Genomic DNA, 22,493 nt, shown 5'->3' with positions numbered 1-22,493 from the left:
TACAGAACAAGACCAACTACTGGGGAATATACCACCGTCAAACATCCTATTGAAACAGTTTTGAAGAAAACTTTCATAAAATGTATAAGCCACTCAGCCTTTGAGATACCATTTTTTCAATTTGTCTGGGTTTTTTAATGAACGTATTTGTTTCCAAAGGGAGAATGGATAGTATCACTCAGTTATTTTAGCTTACATTTATACAAGTCAGATTTATATTTCATACAGCAGGATTTGTGGTGATTTCTCTTTTTGCAGTAGATTTAGAGATTTCTATTAGAGTCTACGTCTAAATGTTCTCTAGGTTTTTCGAGCATCTCGTCTAGCAATCTTATATTCGTCACTTAATGGGGCCTTGGTATGTTGATAATGCATAATTCTAGTTCTTTTCCTCATGCAATCTGCAGAATCTAAGATAACATGGACGAAATCATCTATAGCCCTGTCTATGTTAGAAACCAGTTTACTCAGAAGTAGTTGATTACAAAACAGCATCCTTTCCTGCAGGCTGTTTAAAAACATTGGCAGCTCGACGTGGTAGGCCAAACATTGTGCGTGCTCATTGTAACATGATCAAGATTCCAAACAATCTTTTCGTCAAAGCAACCAGATGTTGGCATATGATTTTTGTTGTTCATGTTTTGGAATTTACATGTTAATTCTAATAGAATAATGATCGGACTCTATACGATCACCATTGTTGAACATGTCAATGTATTGAAAAAGATCCGGAGAACAGATCAAATAATCGTTCACTCTACAACCCTGGTAACCACAATATGCATTTTCCCTTCAGCGTCTCCATATGCCCTGCCGTTAACAATAAATAGCTGGAATGAATAACACATGTCGAGCAACATCTGCCCAAATCTGTTTATCACACTGTCATGGGATTTACGATCAACCATGTTTGTTAAGATATCGTGCACGCTTTTGTCATTATGTGTCAAAAAATTTGGACGAATGTCCGTATGTAACCTGCCGTGCAAAAGAATGTTAACTGACTTGAAAATTGGATTTGGCCAAAAAATTGCAAACGTTATCAAAACTTTCGCCGAAACAATGGTCCAAAACACTGTAATACCCGTATCAAATACATCACCTTCGAATTTCTTTGTTTCAGTTTTAACCACCATGAAACATGGGTGTAATCCTTCTTTTGCAAGGCAGTTTATACAATGTACAGTGTAACCTGTATGCTTATTTTCCACAAAATGCGTTCATATGCGTTTCCCTTCTTTTCAGTTTCGTGAACTATTTGTTGGCAAACTAAAAACGATTAACGTGACAATCGTGAAGAAAGGAATCATCCCATCTTGGGCTTGGCAGCTCGACGTTGTAGGCCAAACATTATGCGTGCTCCTTGTAACATGATCAAGCTTAGTTGAAAACCATCATGGATGTAGTGAGCCGAAGGTCCGGGGTTCGATCCCGGCCGATTCATACTACAAGACGTTAAAAGACTAAACGTGTTGTTACCCTGTCTGGCGCTCGGCATTAAAGGGGTTAAACAAGGACTTGTCGGCTCGGTGTCTGAGTGGGGTATTCATGTTCAACTGCGGCATATTATCTCAGTGAGCTAGACTATAAAATCGGCATTAGTCCGGACTGGTACAAGCAGACACACACACATATATGTATGTTGCTACATAAGTACAGAAGACCTATTCTACCCCTGAATCTTCACGGGTTGTACATATGTACGTTGCTACGTACAACCCGTGAAGATTCCGGGGTAGAATAGGTCTTCAGCAACCCATACTTGCCGTAAAAGGTGACTATGCTTGTCGTAAAAGGCGACTAACGGGATCGGGTGGTCAGGTTCGCTGACCTGGTTGATGCATGTCATCAATCACAATTGCGTGGATTGATGCTCATGATATTAATCACCGGATTGTCTTGACCAAACTGGAATATTGCTGAGTGCGGCGAAAAACAACAAACCAAACCAAAACATAAGTACAATAATCTCCGTCGTGACGTTCAACCCCATATCACCTCACACACTCTCTAAACTACATTAATCGTGCTTGTAATAATGTGGGTCTTTCTTGAGAACTATCTGTATAGTTACTCGACCATAAAAGGCGGATAATGTTTTTTTATCAGGTGCTTTTGTTTCAGATTACAGTTACTGTTATTGATGGTGTGGACACGTACAAGTACTTCGCCAGAGTTAACATTTGGCTCGGTGAATTTTCTGGGAAAACTTCCATGGAAACAGTTGACTTGGCATTTAAACAGCTGTAAAAATTACATCGGATTTATTTTCACGCGGACCTCGGGGCCGAATAGGACTTAGTACCCCATGAAAATATTGAGAGCCGTCCTATTATGAGAATTGGGTGTTTACAGTGTATCGCCTGGCTACAGTGTTGTAATCAATAAACTTCTATACATGTGTTGTCTTCTTGTTTTGTCTTTCATACACATACACGCCACACGCACAAACACACAACACACATGCACACCACACACACACACGCCCCTTACTACCTGTATTTGCACATGTGCGCGGGAAAAGGAAATCAGATTTACATTTTTATCCTGTTTATAAAAAAATGTTACAACGGCAAACTGAAAAGAAATCTAAAAGAAGAATACTTTATTATTAAATTAATCCTGCATTAAAGAGAACATAAATATTGCATGAAAGCGCAGTTTTGTTGAAACATAAATCTGCCGTTGTTGATCACGTTATAATCAATGTTACTAAGAACTACTGTTTCATACCGTCATAATCGGCGTAACTTCATTCTCCCTAGGTAGACACAGTTTTATTGGTAACAGCTTCTTTAATACTGTAAAAAGCGTCTTGCTTGACAACGGCATAAGGACCTATACCGAAACCTCGCTTTTTACAGTATTAAAGAAGTTATCCATAAATTGTGTCTACCTTGTCATCAGTCAACTTCTAAGTAATGCCAATCAAACAATTTCATTCTCCCTCATGATACGAAAGAAACGTCGAAGAAAGTATCCAGCGTTGTGTTTTGTTATAAAATTTAAAGATACATATATAGTGGTATAAAGGAATCGGATGGTTCTTAACATTTGTTTGGTAGTATATCTGCCGACGGTCTGTAAATAATCGAGTGTAGACCATATAATCCAGTGATTGACATCAAGAGCATCGATCCACGCAATTAGGATACGATGACATGCATCAACCAGGTCAGCGAGCCTGACTACCCGATCCCGTTAGTCGCCTTTTACGATAAGCATGGGTTGCTGAAGACCTATTCTACCACGGATCTCCACGGGTCCATATCGTGTATTGAAATGATCAGATGCTAATTGTAAAGTTACAGAAACGAAGATCTGTATTTGTTCATGTGGAATAGCTCGTCGGTGTCTGCACGCGAAGTAGACCCTTGGGGTTAGAAATGTGCGCACGAAGTGGACTCTTGGGGTTTGAATTGTACGCACGAAGAAAGCTTTTTCATTTCCTTTGATGTTGCCGGTGTTGTTTTGCGACCCACGGGGTCTTCCCGGAAAGTTTGAGGTTAGCAAGGCAGCGAAGCGTGTTGATTTTCTCCACAGCACATCTCCACAGGCACCACAGGCTCCACAGGCACACCGTCTCCACAGGCTCCACAGGCACACCGTCTCCACAGGCACACCGTCTCCACAGGCTCCACAGGCACACCGTCTCCACAGGCACCACAGGCACACCGTCTCCACAGGCTCCACAGGCACACCGTCTCCACAGGCACCACAGGCACACCGTCTCCACAGGCACACCGTCTCCACCGTCTCCACAGGCACACCGTCTCCACAGGCACCACAGGCACACCGTCTCCACAGGCACCACAGGCACACCGTCTCCACAGGCACCACAGGCACACCGTCTCCACAGGCACCACAGGCACACCGTCTCCACAGGCACCACAGGCACACCGTCTCCACAGGCACACCGTATCCACAGGCTCCACAGGCACACCGTCTCCACAGGCACACCGTCTCCACAGGCACACCGTCTCCACAGGCACCACAGGCACACCGTCTCCACAGGCTCCACAGGCACCAGTGGAACCACATCCAGTCAACCGGACCCTGAACCAACAACCTTTTGTAGGAAAGGCCCACCCACCATACCTGAGGCGATCACCTTCCTCAAAACAGTCCAGATGACAACTGAAACCAATTTTCAACAGATAAACATCCCGGTCCTCTAACAATGTCTGAGGCGCAGTGCGAATGCCACGATACACTTTGCCGACGCTGCATGCAACCACTTGCACCAGTTTTAATCGATGATAATCTTATCTATGTCAACAATTAACATTAAATTTTATGTTTTTACATGTATTATTGACCCGTGAAGATCCGGGGTAGAATAGAGCTTCAGCAACCCATGCTTGCCGTAATAGGCGACTATGCCTGTCGTAAAAGACGACTAACGGGATCGGGTGAGGCTCGCTGACTTGGTTGATGCATGTCATCGATCCCAATTGCGTGGATCGATGTTCATGATGTAAATCACTGGATTGTCTGGTCCAGACTCAATTATTTACAGACTGCCTTCACATAGCTGGAATATTGCTGAGTGTGGCGTAAACCAACAAACCAAACCAAAAACATGTACAGTCAAATCAGTGCCCCGCTTATACGGACTTCAGATATCCGGAAACCTCGGTTCCCGGACGATTTTCTTTCAAAACGAAATAATTACTATATAAATTTACCCGTATATCCGGAAATTCAGTTTCCGGAACCGGATGGTCATTTTCATACACAAAACACTGAAATGCACACAAAATTGTCTCACTAACCCGGACAATACACTTCCGCTGGTGGTTATCCTTCCGCTGGTGATAATCCTACGGAAATTCGTTTATACGAGGCACGACTGTATATTTTTTTTTGTACGGAGCACGACCGCTACCATGGTCTTGTAGCAGAGCGTCCGCCGGAGAGCGGAAGGTCCAGCGTTCGATCCCCGGCCGCGTCAGACCAAACGACGTTTAAAGATGGTGCTTGTAAGCCTGTCTGGTGCTAAGCATTCAAGGGCTAAAACAAGGATTGGTTGTCTGAGTGGGGTACTCATATTAAACTGCGGTATGGTGTCTCAGTGGGCTAGCACTATAAAACCGGCATTAGCGCGTACCAATATATACTCACCGACAAAAGAAACGCGAATACCATTCATGTTGGTTAATATTTGAAGAATTACTCATACTCAAGAGATATTAGATTAGTTCGATGCACTAACGACCATACTGTTGTGTGAACCGACGTTCATGAACGCATCACATGTGACGTCATAGATCCATGACTCGCGATGCACCATTTGTCTTGTGCAGGATTAGCGTGTAAAGTTTGGAAATCACCTTCAGCATATCGTGATAAGAAAACACTGTGGTAACACTTGACTGATTGTAAGTTTTGTCATTAAGTACACATTGGAAGCATCTCTTCTCAACTTACATACTGTTCATGTTTCTATGATTCGCGGGGCGGTCCGGAAGCCTAATTGTTAAAGCATTTGCTCGTCACGCCGAAGACCCGGGTTCGAATCCCGACATGGGTACAATGTGTGAAGCCCATTTCTGGTGTCCCCCGCCGTGATATTGCTGTAATATTGCTAAAAGCGGCGTAAATTCAAACTCACTCACTCACTCTATGATTCGCGTTACTTTTGGTGGTGAGTATATATCCAAGAATCCACAGCCTCATACGTTTGGTTGTTTGTTTGTTTGTTGTTTAACGCCGCACTCAGCAATATCCCAGCTATATGACAGCGGTCTGTAAATAATCGAGTCTGGACCAGACAATCCAGTGATTGACATCATGAGCATCGATCCACACAATTGGGATAGGATGACATGCATCAACCAAGCCAGTGAGCCTGACCACCCGATCCCGTTAGTCGCCTCTTACGACAAGCATAGTCGCCTTTTACGGCAAGTATGAGTTGCTGAAGCTCTATTCTACCCCGGATCTCCACGGGTCATCCACATGCACGTGCATGCACGTCGCCATATAAGTGCAAAAATCTCAAAGGCGACTTTGCTTGTCGTGAGAGGCGTATATTGGGATCGGGTGGTCAGGCTCGCTGACTTGGATGATGCATGTCATCCTATCCCAATTGCGAAGGTTGTTGCTCATGAAAAACAACAAAACAAAAACTTGGCAGGATGCTAAACAACAAAAACTTTACAGGATGGTAACTAATCGGTATTTCATTCGTCATAGGGGCGGTCGGGTAGCCTGGTGGTTAAAGCGTTCGCTCTTCACGCCGAAGACCCAGGTTCGATTCCCGATATGGGTACAGCGTGTGAAGCCCATTTCTGGTGTCCCCCGCCGCGATATTGCTTGAATATTGCTAAAAGCGGCGTAAAACCATACTCACTCACTCATTCATTCGTCATAACCATTGATAGCATATGAAAGCCGTGTTTGGCCTATACCATAAGCATAAAGCAGGTAGGCGACGCGCGTCGTCACAATGTTAAATGTGACAAAACCCTTTCCAAATCAATATTCCGCCTCGACTTATCCACAGATGACAGAAGTCGCATTTAGAGACCATACGCGCTACTAGAGGCGAGGGCAGGATGCCACGACCACGTTGTCGTCATAGACGACAGGAGTCGTATTTGGAGACGTGACCGTAAACACAAGTAGAGGTGAGCTAAGAACGCCACGACATGTTCCGTCTCATGAGTTACAACAACGTTATAAACGTCTGAAACTTGCATAACTTCGGGCTTTTCTCAAACATTCAGCTGACACGCCATGATATAACGGTATACTGTCCAACACGGCGTTAAACCCAACTCACTAACTCTTTGCCTTCCAGGGAGCAGCTTTTGTTATTGCAAAAGGTTGCAAACCACTTTTCTAGTTGACTTGACGGATTTGTGCATTTCAAAGGTCCCCAAAGTCTATAATCCTTCCCATCACCAACTGTAAGTTTCAAAGTTAATAAAAAAATAAGATTCTGCCATTTTCTCATACGTTATTCTGTGATATGATGCATCTAAACAGACAATGTTCGAGGTGGAACACGTGGCATAAGTGCGTACTGTTGCGTTGGTAAATAATATCGGTATAGCATACTGAGCAGGTGCAAGCTGAAACAATACAAAACAACAACAACTTCCATGACCTCATGTACGAAACACAGCCAGCAAACCCACAACGGAATAATCCCAAATACGGTAATAATATGCACACATCACAACAACACGGTGGTAACTATCAAATATTTCTGGCTTAAAATGAACATTGGGTTAAATTACACTTTCATAAATACATATATCATGCATGCACTTGCAATGTTTTACTTACATAATTCGTGGCAGAACCGTACTTATTAACTTTATACCATGTACTCAATGAATAAAGAAGGTCAGTTAGACGTTTGCCTGTGTAAAACAAGATTTGTTTATATTATTTACCTGCCAATTACTTTTTGTAGTATTGCGTAAATAAACCTAAAACGCCAAGGAGATCAGTATATGTTATGTTTCTCCTGTATTCTTTATGCCATTTTTTAAATTTTAAACACGTTTAGGGTCTAAACACATAAAATGACTAAATACCACCAAACCACAACATTCCAATAGTGTAAACTTGTTTTGAATTCTCAAAACCCGCGACATGTTTAAACATGCATATTGTCAGGCTACAGGTCAAATATGGATAAGATGTATAATATGTAATTTTGACATGAGATGTGCAGATAAGATTCACGCGTATTTGCATAACACACATACCACCAGGATTTACAACTTTGGGGGCGGTCGGGTAGCCTAATGGTTAAGCGTTCGCTCGACACGCCGAAGACCCGGGTTCGATTTCTGACATGGGTACAATGTGTGAAGCCCATTTCTGGTGTCCCCCGCCATGATATTGCTTGAATATTGCTAAAAGTGGCGTAAAACCATACTCACTCACGTACAACTTGGTAAACTATTAGCATAAACATATACAAATAAACTAAGCTGATGCTGACAAGGAAGACTGGCACTTTGACTCCGTAGCACAGGCAGTAACGTGAAGGACGAAAGATCAACTGGTTGCAGGTTCGTGTCCAGCTGACTTATACAATTCTATGAGTCCATAAATCTGTTGTTGTTGTTGTTGTTGTTGTTGTTGTTGTTGTTGTTGTTGTTGTATGTTTAATATTACTTCTTTCATACAGGAAGCTGGCAATGAAAGTATATCTGATTACAACTCAAACCGTTTTAGTTAGTGACGATAGACAACCTACTATAGTAACTAGTAAAACGAAATACTAACTGATTAGTAAAGTCTACTAACATAGATATGCATTTTAGTGAGTGAAATTCGATCGTTCAAATCAGTATGCAAATGCCACATAGCAAGTGTTCCAGGTAGAATATTCCAGATTAGTTTTTGATAAAATGTTCATTACAGGATGTTCTCTGTAAGATGTTCATGGCAGAAATATATTGTCCATAGAGAATTTCCAGATAGAACAAACGTACTCGACTGAATGTTCAAGATTAGCAACTCCTGGATAACGATATTCTCATTCATATATCCCAACAGCATGTCGGACTATATTTCAGTTACCATTTGTGAGATTAACAAGGCGTGCCATCCCCTGTCATTTTGACATTGGACACTACTGAGTCTGTAATACTAATGCCCTTACGATCCAAGTCAACTAACCTCATGCGTAACTGCAATTTCATGCACCGAAGCCCACTGGGGATATTTTCTTTCCATCATTAATTACGCTTGATTGTTTCCGTAAACAGAAAAAATGCTTAATTTGCAAATACGTATATAAAATAAGGGAGCCAACTGAATCTTAATATCCAGTTTTTGTTTTTGATGCCGATGAAATGGCATCGATCATTTGAGCAGTTGGTATCACTTAACGTAACACGTACATTGTAGAATATTGTAGTATCAAGCTAGATCCAGCATGAAGATGAAGCTACTTTGGACTACCGTTACTTTCTACATTGTATTGTCACTGGGTTACTGTCTGGATAATCTGTTAGAGAGTGAAGCTACACTCACGATTAATACACCATCGTCGCGAGTCTTTGTCTGTGTTTGTTCCGACGCCGCTGAATGTACTGCAGACAACTGGAGCGCTCTCCTTGCAGAGTGTCGACTGAAGGCGGAAAACGTCACCTACGAGGTACAGTACATGCGAGGGAAACGTAGGTGCCATGAGACGAGGGTATGGGATAGCGTAGTTGTTTAGTGTATAGTTTTATGAATATCAGAGGAGGGGAAGAAAGGACCTGTGTGGCAGAATACCTTCGTTGTTGGACGCCAATTCCATTCATTAATTATATATTGATAATACTTTCATTTTATGTGTTCTAGTTGAAAGTAAGGTAACAACATTGTCTTCAGCTGGGACAGCTTCATGAGTTTATCAGCGAGTGAGTGAACGTTGTTGGACGCCACAGTCAGCAATGTGCCAGCAAAGAATTGGCCTTGAAATAATAGACCTGTATGATTAGTCACTATCATTGATCACCCAATTGCAATGTTATTACATCTATTACAATAGTGTTGTGGTAGCTTGACTCGTACCTCTACTGCCAGGAATTATACAACCATATAAGAAAGTCTAATACGTCATCAAAGTCCCAAATTCAGCATACTGAATTCGGACCTCAATATGAAGTAATAGTAAAAAACGGAATCCTAATTATGTCATTTCGTTTGTTGTCAAATTCCATTCATTAATTATATATTGATATCAGGAGATACTCACCAGAGCAGTTTCAGCATGCATATCGTTTGTTGACAAATTTGATTAATTAATTATATATTCATATCAGGAGATATTCGCCAGAGCACTTTCAGCATGAATTTCGTTTGTTGTCAAATTCCATTCATTAATTATATATTGATATCAGGAGATATTCGCCAGAGCACTTTCAGAATGCATTTTGTTTGTTGTCAAATTCCTTTCGTTAATTATATATTGATATCAGGAGATATTCACCAGAGCACTTTCAGAATGCATTTTGTTTGTTGTCAAATTCCATTCGTTAATTATATATTGATATCAGGAGATATTCGCCAGAGCACTTTCAGAATGCATTTTGTTTGTTGTCAAATTCCATTCGTTAATTATATATTGATATCAGGAGATATTCGCCAGAGCACTTTCAGAATGCATTTTGTTTGTTGTCAAATTCCATTCGTTAATTATACATTGATATCAGGAGATATTCACCAGAGCACTTTCAGAATGCATTTGGTTTGTTGTCAAATTCCATTCGTTAATTATATATTGATATCAGGAGATATCCACCAGAGCACTTTCAGTATGCATTTTGTTTGTTGTCAAATGCCATTCGTTAATTATACATTGATATCAGGAGATATTCACCACAGCACTTTCAGCTTGATCGATCAGGAACCTTCCCACTTTGGATCCGAAATGTGTCCGGACCAGAAACTTCTTCAAACGTTCTAAAAAATGTGGTTGTATACTTGGTAAAGTTTGAGATGTAAAAGTGCCTGAAAATTACAAGACAATTGAAGGAAGTTATACGCAATGTTTACAGAAAAGGGAACCCTGTCTTTTCATGCTGATATTGTTTATATATTTAGCTTGGACATTTAGTATATTTATTTGCATGTATAATATATAGGTTAGTAATAGAGAACTTGGATTTCTATTTAAATGATGCAGTTGATTTTACCTTTTCAGGCGCCACCAGCCACATCGGGTAAGTTACACATAGAATACGTTCGCACAAACATATACATGTATATGTTCACAAATTCTGTCCAATGTAACGGAAGCAATTCTGTTCAACAATGTGCAGGGTTTAAGATAATAATTGCATTTCGAATTTAGTTTTTGAATTTGTCAAATATCGTCTTCATAGGTTAAGTGTGATAGCCAGGTTAATATCGAAATTAAGATTTTAATTGCTTATAGCCCCTCTCAACTAAAAAGTATTAGTAACATAAACTTTTATCTAGAAAAATGAAAGATGTAATTATCGGTTTCTGTCATGAGTATAGTGCTTCCAAATTCGCAGGGGAAAAAGTGCACTCAATCATCGATGTGTCGAACTTCGATGGAACGAACTTACGCTTATCTCGAAGTGAAAACTTGGTCTCTGCGTATTCGTTCTTTATTCATTTTGTTCGGTTGTGTCGAACCTCGGATAACTCCAATTATTCACTTCAACGTTCAGACAACAGTGTTTGACTGAATATACAGTTTTACTGATCTCACGTGTCGTCTTTACTTAGATATGTACAATGTAGCTGTATTTGGGTGAATCAGTTCTTGAACATTTACAGAAGGTCAGTATCTGACCCTGTCTAATCTGGATTTAGGTCAATACCGGACCAAATTTACAGGTTTTGAATTGACTTTTTAAATTTATATTCTATAAATATGGACCTCTGTCGCAACGGGGTTAAACGTTTTGTTCTTCATAAGCCTGCACCAGACAAATTACACATATCTGGATATTTATAACTTAGGATGTTGGGACACCGAGATCAGAAAAGGTCGCAATCGTTGGATTGATTATCTGGTCCAGACCAGACCGCCGTCATAAAGCTGGAATTTTGCTGAATGCAATGTTAAACAACAAACAAACAAACAAAACACCACATCATATACGTTTCGTGACTGGTGAATATTGTTTCATGGGGGTCAGGTGATGAGATCGTACCCCGCTAGTGACCGGGTTGTTATTCAGCCTTGGGACCAACAATGTATACAGGTCTTTACAGTGTTGTCACTACCCCTAGTGTATAGTACATACACCTTGTGCACTAAAAAAAGCCACTCGTCCGATGATAGACGACCAGATGGTGGAAACACGAATATGTACATACACCCACAATACAAGTGTCAAAATGTGTGGGGTCACCCTTGGCAAGTGACTTAGTTCAAATGTGCCTCTGTTCATTCACCGGAAATGGGTACATGAGATGTGACGTGGATGTTAAAACCTTCTAGCGCCCCTATGCAGCTTGGGTTATATACTCCCCAGGGAGCTGATAACTGGAATGCAAACGGATCCACTGGTAGGGGAACAAATGAAACCGGATTTGAGCAGATACTAGTACCTGGATACCTGAGGTATATATACTGAACCGCAAAAGAAACGTCACCCCAAGTAACATTGCATGAAAATTGTCATTTAAATAACTTTTTGTTTCTCAAATTTAACATTACCTTGTCCGGAAAAATGAAATTTGATGATTAAAAAACAAAGCAGATGACAATTAAACCGATATCCCAAACGCATCACGGCAACGGCAAATTGAAATGCACATGCGTTCCCCCATTTCTTGCCCTATAAAAATCCACCCAGATCGGATAACATTCATTCGTTATTGAATTGCTACCACATGCCAAGATTGACAAGAAATCAGCGACACCAAGAAGCCCTTGGACGATTGCAAGCTGGACAAACCGCCCGGCAAGTAGCCAATGCATTTCAAGTCCATGTAAGGACCATATATACAGGTTTCCAGCAACGATACCAGACCACCAACACTACAGATGGAAGACGCTTAGTGGAAGACCAAGGGTCACCACCCGACGTCAGGATCATCAGATTGTGCGACAGCATCTTCAAGATCACGTTGTTACTGCTGCGGAAACTGCTCGACAGACCATGGGGACACACCAGCGACACTGTGCAGACACTGTGCGTCGACTATTGACGAGCAGAGAGAGTTTGGCGACGCCGTGGGGAACGTTATTTGGATGCTTGTGTTGTTGAGAGAGACTCGTGGGGTTGTCCGAGCATCATGGTGTGGGGTGGAATTGGTCTTGCACCGAGGGTCGGCCCTGTGGTCTTCCAGAACATCGGTCCAGGGAGAGGCAATGGTGTCACAGCAGCTCGGTACATTGATCTTGAGCCCACACGCCATTCCTCATTTGGCGCGTCGCCACAACCACGAGTTTCAGCATGATAACGCCAGTGCCCACACTGCGAGAGCAACAAGAGGCTTCCTCCAGCAGAATGGCAGCAGAACCATGCAGTCGCCTGCCCTTAGTCCCGATTTAAATCCCATTGAGCACCTGTGGGACGAGATTCAAAGACGGCTGAATGACGTCCGACCAAGGCCGACAACTGCAGCTGAACTGCGTCAGGCGTTCCTTGAGTTTGGGCTCAAGTGCCTATGGCCTTCATCAACCGCTTCATCCATTCCATGTATCGACGTTGCACGGCAGTCATCAATGCACATGGCGGACACACGAGACACTGACGTATGATGCCATTTTCTCAGAGACTAGTGTTGTGTTTCACTTTTTAAGAACATTTGACACCATAGTTTCAATCTTGATGACCAGTTTTTCCAAGTTTCATCTTTTTAATATGTCTCAAAGTATGTATACAGTGTTTGGACAAATAAGGTTTCTTATATCTCACTAACGTCACTCTCAGCACTGCGATCTAGTTGTTAGGAATCAATGTTTGCGCCAAACAAACCCAACACTCCGAGGTGTATCATAATCATTTATATGTGGCGGATCAAAACTCAACTTGCATCCGCAGAAATTCAGAGGAGAAAGTCAAGGAAGCCAAAATAGCTCTTTAGGCATGGGTGCAGGATCCGGAGACGGCCTCAGACTGCATCACTAGCTATTTGGAGACGAAAGCTGACACAACAGTGTTTCTAAAATGATAGAAATGTGTATCGTTTTGGGGTCTTTTCAAACAAATTAAACAGCATATTTACCGTTAGACTAACTTGTCTGCTATTGAACAAACGGGACCCACCTACGAACCAGCAATTCCAGTGAGACCAGTACAAGTGATCGGTTCGAGACGCAGGAGGCAATATGACTAGATAATCCTCACTCTCCAATCGTGGAGATCTAGCAGCTTAGGGCTGCTCACACAAACTGTCCCCCTTAAGTGGATCAATCAGCTTGCGATGGCTATCGAAGAGCAGAGCTTAAGCAAAACGTGTAGGGATTGTTGAGGCTCTAAGGCGTCCAGCCTAACACGAGTCTTCCTACTGCTCTGCTAGTGGACCCGTGACTAGTTGGGACAGAGGAGTTCTGTGTTTCTCTGGTGGCAAACAGTTCGTGGTGGACATTTATCCAGGGGAAGAAGATGTCCTTGGGTAGGCCCTTCTGGAAGAGTCACGCTTTGCAGCACCCACCCCCTCTATTTGCAAAGCCACCAGGTACCTTATCGTTTGCAGGGCTTTCTGCTATAGGTCTGGAGCTCACCTGCGTCAGCGAGATCTGAAGAAAATGAATGAAGGCCACAGCTGGCTACATAACACAGATGAAGCTGTTATGGTACTGAAGGCGACAAGCATCCTCAAAGTGGAAATAAAATAGTCCAATCCCCTTTGGTTCCACCCTAAAAGACTTGACATCAGTGCGTCATTTGAGAAACAGAGGTCAATACCTGCATCTGCTCTGCTCACAAACTTCAGAACCAAACATATAATATGACAACTATATTCGGGTTTTTTCAAACACTTCAGAAACTGGGTGAATTGAATCAAGGAGGGAATGGTGTACCAATGAAGCATATTCGTTACCTCTTTGAGAGTGTCTGTGTCGTCCAACAAAGGCAGTTAGAAGCTGGTCCAAGTGGACCCGATCTGATTATGGTTCCAGCTCGCGATTGAACAGAGCTGTCAAAATAATCTCTTCCCAACTGGCTGGACCAAAGCGGGGCCATGGTCATAGAAATACGAGGTATTACAGTCGTATTTCGCAAAGATTGCTTTGTTGAATGGACGCTGGAATCAGCGGTAAGGAGACAGAAAGAGTGGAATGGAATGACTAGGTTGCCCTTGTCCAGCAGTCCCCTGGCCGGCCAAAAATCTGAAAATGTCCAAGGATGACACCAACTGGCAAAGTAGCAAAGGGAATTATTACCAGTGTTGTAGATGCCACAGTCTTCCGAATTCAGTGTCCTCCAGACTAGTAGTCCCAGACAATGATATTTAATCAATTATATCTAACGGCCAATGCCATCACTGGCGCTTCAATACTACTAATCCCAAGAATCAATGTCCGGGCCAGGAGCTTCTGACCTATCAGCGTCGCTTTCTGTACTATATTGTAGTGTACAAAATCCCAAAGAACCATACCCTTGCCAAACATTTAATTACAACACTTCGCTTGAATTATGAGCATTTGCATGTGTTCCGGATGCATCTCAGCACCTGAAGGTATTTACGTCAGGCCCTTCGGTACCAAAATAAAACTGACACACACGACAATGTTTCTGCTGATATTTATTGAAAGTTTGTTTGTTCAATATTATTCTGGCTATATGACGGGTGTCTGTAAATAATCGTATCTGGACCAGACAATCCTGTGATTGACTTCATGAACTTCTGTATTCATAAACCACGATGATGTATCATACACGTCTGGGTGGAAATTGCACGTAATCCATGTGTTTATATTCAAAAGTACACGGCAGTTTGAAAAGAAAGACATGCTTCACATGTTTATTTCAATTTGCATAAGCACTGAAATTCATTTGCACGTGATAAAAAATTCATGACTATATCTAAGCCTGTTACTTTTTTGTATTGTCACCTTATCGATCTATTAGTTCCTCCAATACAGAAACACAGTGACCTTTTCCTATCACTTCCTGCTCTATGATTCCGCTAACTTGCTTGCTTTAGCCACATGTGTGCACAGCTTTTAGTTGGTTGGTTGGTTGGTTTACGGCTCACTCAGCATTATTCCAGCTATGGCGTGTTGCCGGCACTGTAGCGCTGTATTGATTGATTCGTGTCACACACTTGTATTACATTGATAAGAGATTACGTACGGGGTAAGTTTTAGACAAACCTTAAAGCACCCCAATCTATATGTGGCTGCTAAACAAGTCACTGATCCTGACCACACGATCCAAAAGTACTGTTTTGTTGTCATTTTTACTACGGTTAATCGTTTCTCTAACAATAGCGAGTCTAGATATTCACTGGTTTTACCAGTAAGAATAGTTTTATACTTTAACTGAAATATTTTTTGGTATGTCATTTAACTGTGAGAGTGAGCTGGTGTGGATGTAACACCGTTTGAAAAAGTACTTCAGTTATATCATGACGTCTCATCTCTGACCATTATCTAGAACATTATCTAGACCAATGAGACCCAAGACCAAAGGTTTCTAGTTTCTAATTCTGGCGTCTTAAACGACTTGATCACTGGTGGCTCCAAGTCAGTTGCTGTTGATATGATGTCACGGTGATGGGACAACCATTTGTGAATCGGTGATGCTCGGTATTAACATTTATTACCCACGTGGTGAAGATAAAGGTGGTAAGATACTAAATCCGTACGTCACACGTGTGTCTTACAAGGTTGACCTTGTTTTATTCGTTTTGATTGGATAACCGTGACCTCTGTCACACCGGGACTACTTTTTTTATTCATAAAAAATCGCGAGACGTCATTCATTTTGCGATTACAAGGCAGAACTGAAGAAATTCATGAGAACGAGAGATATTTAGAAACACTTTATTAAACCAAACAAGATAGTCACACGCATCAAATTCGGTTTGCATTCTATATAAGTTATGCATAGAGCTTCTACAGACATATAATCGAGCTAGATCTATAAATCGATTTACATCGATGTACGACTGCCGATCTAGCGCGTCCGCTGCAATGAAATTACATCACAACGCTTTGAAGACCATTGTGACGTCACAATCAAATGACATCACTAATGGCACTACTGAGGCTGTTAGCAGTACTTTTTACACAGAAGACACTGCTAATTACTGTTTACAAACTGAAAAAGCTGGAGGAATGATGTTGGATGATAAATAAATCTCACGCTTGTGTCTTTTGACATCAAATATATCAACACTCGTTGATAAAAGTGGCAAAAATCCTCGGCAAGCCTCAGAATTTTTCGACTTTTATCAACTCGTGTTGATATATTTGATATCAAAAGACACTCGGGTGAGATTCTCTATATGTAAAGACAGTAAACGAACCCCGCACTGTATCTTTGTGTCATTTCAGCATCAGGCGTGAGCAGTTGTGTTGGACTTCCGGACGGAGACTATGCATCTAGTACAGGGTGTAAGGATTTTGTCACTTGTTCTTTCGGAATGATCTTTATTCGCTCCTGCGCAAAAACAACAGGCTGGGACGACATAATCAAGACATGCGTATTTCTTCCCACCCCTACATGTGCCTAGAACCGATTCCGGGTTAGAATTAGGCGTGTTAACAACAAAAACATTCTGACAAATGAATACTTTCAAACATCCTATTTGAGGCAATTTGTTGGGCAGGACGTCCGCTTCATTGCACGATGCAAGGAATCAATCTGATGAAACCTGAAACTGCCATGCGTATTACTCAGTGGAAAACAGAGTCCCAGAATCAGAAAGAAATATACCGACAGTATTTTGTAATTTGAAGGTGTTCGTAATACAGATTTATAATATATCATTGGCAGTATTCATTTTAACAGATTATTCATCCTACAGACGTTGGCATTATGTATCAATCCAATCGTACATTTTTATCGTAGTTTTTTTTAGTAAAATATAAAGTGTTTTTTTTCAGTATTCACAGGGTCCTGGTTTATGTTATCTCACTTTATACATGTTTTACTTACAGGAGAGTCTTATTAGTCACCGTTAATACTTGTTCTGTATTATTATTCTCTTCAATAATGGCATAATAAATATTTTTGTCAATGTGAATTTGTCGTCATTAACAAGTGAGTGCTGTTTGTGTGGTGTGGACACAGGTGTTTACATTCATAAACCGTAAACACACACAAATACATTAACGTCAATTCTTCTAAATAAATAAGCTAACGATAACAACTTCTTAATCTGCTCATGTAATCACAAATAAAAAAACGTATACAACGATACGAAATCAGTGACATTTGAGCGGAATAAGCACCGTCCTCTCAATGATCAGGGGTGGTAGGGTAGCCTCGTGGTTAAAGCGTTCACTTGTCACGCCGACGGCCCGGATTCGATTCCCCAGTTGGGTACAATTTGTGAAATCCATTTTAGGTGTCCCCTGACGTGATATTGCTGCAATAGTGTTAACACCGCTCGCTCACTCACTCTCTCAATTATCAGCCAATACAAGTTACGCGATTAATCGTAAAGAACAGGGAGGAACGAAGTGTGGTTGATTTCGCGATAAAACATTGTTCCATCATGTCGTCATTTCTGGAGATTCGAACATGGGTTCCCCACAGATGTACATGTAGCTGGGCAACGCAGATAAACGCGATAGCCGAACGTTTGCATCCAAAAGCGGGCGAGATGACAATCGGTATTGGGGAAAAAAGGTACAAATAATCGACGTGAGGGTCGTGAGAATATGTGGGAAATACCCCCCTGTGCATACAATGGACTTGTCCGACATTGCCGAAGTCGGATTCTACTGAGGTTGTCATCAGTATGAAATTTTGGTAAAATATTTTTAAAGGTTGTACATTTTATCATCATCCTTAAAGAGGCCGTACATTATTTGATATCTCCTATAAGAAATACACGACTCGTGGTCGTTGTTTTTCTACCCACAACTTAACACTGAAGGGAGACTTAAGCACTGGGAGCTGCGTCCCTCATGGTTTATTGTCCCTGTGTTTTTTGTATGTTAAGTAACTCCCACTCGTTATTTATTTCTTTAAGGGGGCACGGGTGGCCCAGTTGTCTAAGGCGCCGCGATTCGCTTTGCAGAGTTGCGTCCCTTGGGCACGCCAGACACCTATGATTGTGGGTTCGTATCCTGGTTCGCCCCGATTATGTTTCTAGGTTTGTCAGCACCATAAATAAACCAAATACCACAGAATCACTTGCAATTTATGTGACGACAAACCATATGACAAGCCATATTTTATAATAATATTGCAGTGATCACAAGCTTGTTTTACGCAAATGTGAACACCGGTATTTATGTTTATACTTCCATAAACATCTTGACGCCAATCCTGAAATTTACCTTGTGTAATGAGTAAATAAGTGAGTTTCATTTTCCGCCGCTTTTAGCAATATTCAATCAATATCACGGCGGGGGACACCAGAAATTGGCTTCACACATAGTACCAATGTCGGGAAATGAACCCGGGTCTTCGGCGTGACGAGCGAACGCTTTAACCACTAGGCTACCGGACCGCCCCCGTTGTGTAAGGACGTACGTTTGGAAGAAACTTAGTATTTGTGTGAAAATATACTCTTTGCTGTTGGTTAACACAAGAAAATAATGGCATTTAGAATGGGTATTTTATTAATCAGAATCTCCACGTCTCAATCGGGCGGTCGGGTAGCCTAGTGGTTAAAGCGTTAGCTCATCACGCCGAAGACCCGGGTTCGATTCCCGACATGGGTACAATGAGTGAACATTGCTGGAATGTTGCTAAAAGCGGCGTAAAACCATACTCACTCACTCACCCATGTCCCAATCCAGTACAGAATTTATTTATTTCTCAATTGTAGTAAGTGACTACTGTAATTTCATCTAGAGGTGACTTTTGTAGTCACAGCTGCAGGTTTCAGTCGTGAACATATAATTAGTCGGGAATATGAGTAGTTCATGCACGTTTGTACACACTAGTCAGGTGTAAATGAGTAAGCTGGGGTTAACGCTACTTTGAAAAGTTTTGCAGTTATATAAACGCATTAAAGTAATGCAGATGTTTACCACTTTGCCGAAACCACGAGCATGGGTATGATGCTGAGAAACCTACAAACATTATTGTTCGAATCGGGATTCGAACCCACGATTATATGATTCTATCGTGTCAAAGGGTCGCAACTCTGTACAGCGAATTGCTTCTTACGACAACAAATATTGTGTTGATGTACGACACCGAAGAGGCTTTAAACTGGTGAATCTCTTTTATTCTTGCACAACTCAATAATTTTATCCGTTTTTGTCTCTAATAATGAAGGTCGTTTCCAAATCCTCAAAATCGTTTTGTTTTTACGACTGGCATTGGCGTTCGTGACCATCGCCAGACGGAGCTTAAATTTGATGGAAATTGTAATAAATGTACATCAATAGGACACATATATCTCTCATAGCCACGTCACTTCTAAGTGCATGTCTTTTATCTAGTATTTACATGACCCGTGAAGATCTAGGTTAGAACTAGTCTTCAGCAACACATGCTTGTCGGAAGAGGCGAGGATCGATGCTCATGATGTCAACCACTGGATTGTCTTGCCCGGACTCGATTATTTACTGACCGCCGCCGCTGGAATATTGGTGAGTGCGGAATATGTGTCATATGTTGATACATACTATTGGATTAAACAGGAGTATGCGCTGACATATGAAAGGTTTTATATTGAGCTGAAGACAGTATTTCTGGAAGTATTTGCAACCAGCACAGGGTTTCCAATGGTTCTTGTGAACGTTGAGTTTGGTATGTTTGGATAGGTAACAGTCGCCTTCCCATAACTCAAACGATCGGCAAGCGAATGTCTGCTTCAGGCACTTCTCACTGCAGCCCTGAAAGGTACGTTTTTTTAATGCCTCATCGTTGTAGCCGTCGATGCACATCTCGTAGGATAGGAGGCTGAAGTCTGCGCCGTAGTCGTCGCACTCTGCAAAACAGTCATATACTCATACATTTTGTTCTTAGTCCAAAGTTTTAGACTGCATTGAATAAATATAGTCTGCAAATGCGGCGGTCTGTTCCGGGCAAATCAGTAGCTGTCACATCAACAACGGCCCATATAGATAGGAAATACGACTCGCCACCCGATCCAAGTTTTATCACACGTCTTGCATGTCTTGGTCCATGCTGAAAAAACAATGGTTATCTTGTTCATGAAATACGACACATTTGGCGTGGAGCTGGAAATACTAAAGGGTAGCATGAAATGTTTGGACCGAGAAATAAAAATTCGTCCCCACCCCCTCACCCCCCACCCCACCCCTCCGTACACTTTACTTGTAATCAGCAGAAATTCTGCACTTGTAATTCAAATTTAACGCATCGTTTTTAAGTTCAATAAACGTGCGGGTAAGGTCTTCATATCGGACCTGTGAAGATCCGGGCTAGAATAGGTCTTCAGCAACCCATGCTTGCCGTGAAAAGCGACTGTGCTTGTCGTAAAAGGCGACTAACGGGATCGGGTGGTCAGGCTCGCTGACTTGGTTGATACATGATTTTTTGTCATCGATCCCAATTGCGTGGATCGATGTTCATGATGTAAATCAATGGATTGTCTGGTCCAGACTCGATTATTTACAGACCGCCGTCATATAGCTCATGTTCTTACTGAGTGGAATGTTGGGTTCAGTATCACTGGATTATCTGGCCCAGGCTCGATTGTGTACTGTGATGCGCGTAAGGCAAATTGTGTGAGTTGTTGGTGCTACCGGTAGAGCAGGACATGCTACGTTATCTAGACTACCAGTTGTCGGACTTGTTACACTGTCTGGCGCTCGGCATTAAGGGGCTAAACCAAGGACTGGTCGGCTCGGAGTCAGTATACTGTGTCTGCGTGGGGTATTCATGTTAAACTGCGGCATGGTTTCTTAGTGTGCTAGCACTATAAATCGGCATCAGTCCGGACTAGTACCTCAGCCACACACACACACATGCATGCACGTCGCTATGTAAGTGCAATAATCTTGGACGCGACGTTAAACCCATTTCATCTCACCTCACTGCTTAGTGCATTTTGCAACATTCTGCAGTCAAACAACAATAATTTAATCTCAGGCCGCCATGCTCTAGGGCCGTTGAATCACGTCGTTTGCGAATTCGTGGTTTGCATTTGTTGTAGTCTGCTAACAATAGTAGTGGAAACAGATTCACCCTTAACGACGAAACAGTCCAAAAATAACCACCGTCCTCGTGGTAGTCTCCGTGCATCGGTGACTAAGGTGATACTTGATGCAGTTCCCTATTTTGAATTGTAGCATGTTCCTGTGTTTCTTTCAGGTGAACAGTTGACATGCCTTTGTGTTTGTGCCACCTTCTTGCGAACACCTGGTATCATCACTATTTGATAGTGATTCATAACCACATGCATATGCTGCACTAGTGAGTGAGTGATTTGGGTTTAACGCCGCTTTTAACAGTATTCCAGTTTTATCGCGGCGTGTCAGCTTGATATGGGAGGAAAGCCCAAAGTGATGCAGGTCTCAGACGTTTACCACTTCCATGAAACCCGAGAGCACGGGAATGGTGCTGACAAACCTAGAAACATAATCGGGGCGAACCGGGATTCGAACCCACAATCAAAGGTTTCTGGCTTGCCCAAGCGACGCAACTCTGCACAGCGAATCGCGGCGCCTTAGACGACTGGACCACCCGTGCCCCTGCTGCACTAGTAGTCCGAATGGTACAATGGCTTATAGAAGAGATTTCTTGTGATTATGGAAATGTTCTTGTCGCTTTTAATGTAATTTGTTTGTTTGTTGTTTAGCGCCGCACTCAGCCATATTCCATCTATATCACGGCGGTCTGTAAATAATCGAGTCTGGACCAGACAATCCAGTGATTGACATCATTAGCATCAATACACGCAATTGGGATCGATGACATGCATCAACCAAGTCAGCGAGC

At 42.0% G+C, this 22,493-nt stretch overlaps 1 protein-coding gene across 1 annotated transcript; it reads left to right on the top strand.

Annotated features, from left to right (window-relative positions):
* Positions 1-8,905: 8,905 nt before the first annotated feature.
* On the top strand, positions 8,906-17,133 carry LOC139457957 (uncharacterized). The gene is made up of 3 exons (XM_071239296.1): positions 8,906-9,127; positions 10,664-10,682; positions 16,955-17,133. Exons 1-3 carry the CDS (start codon positions 8,906-8,908, stop codon positions 17,131-17,133), a joined length of 420 nt encoding a protein of 139 aa, XP_071095397.1.
* The last annotated feature ends 5,360 nt before the right edge of the window (positions 17,134-22,493 follow it).

This window comes from Haliotis cracherodii, unplaced genomic scaffold (genome assembly GCF_022045235.1).
Source record: "Haliotis cracherodii isolate W230 unplaced genomic scaffold, xgHalCrac1.p SCAF_12, whole genome shotgun sequence".
Taxonomy (NCBI): Eukaryota; Metazoa; Mollusca; class Gastropoda; order Lepetellida; family Haliotidae; genus Haliotis; species Haliotis cracherodii.
The sequence above is the reverse complement of the archived record's forward strand: the minus strand, read 5'-3'. Positions and strand labels throughout refer to the sequence as shown.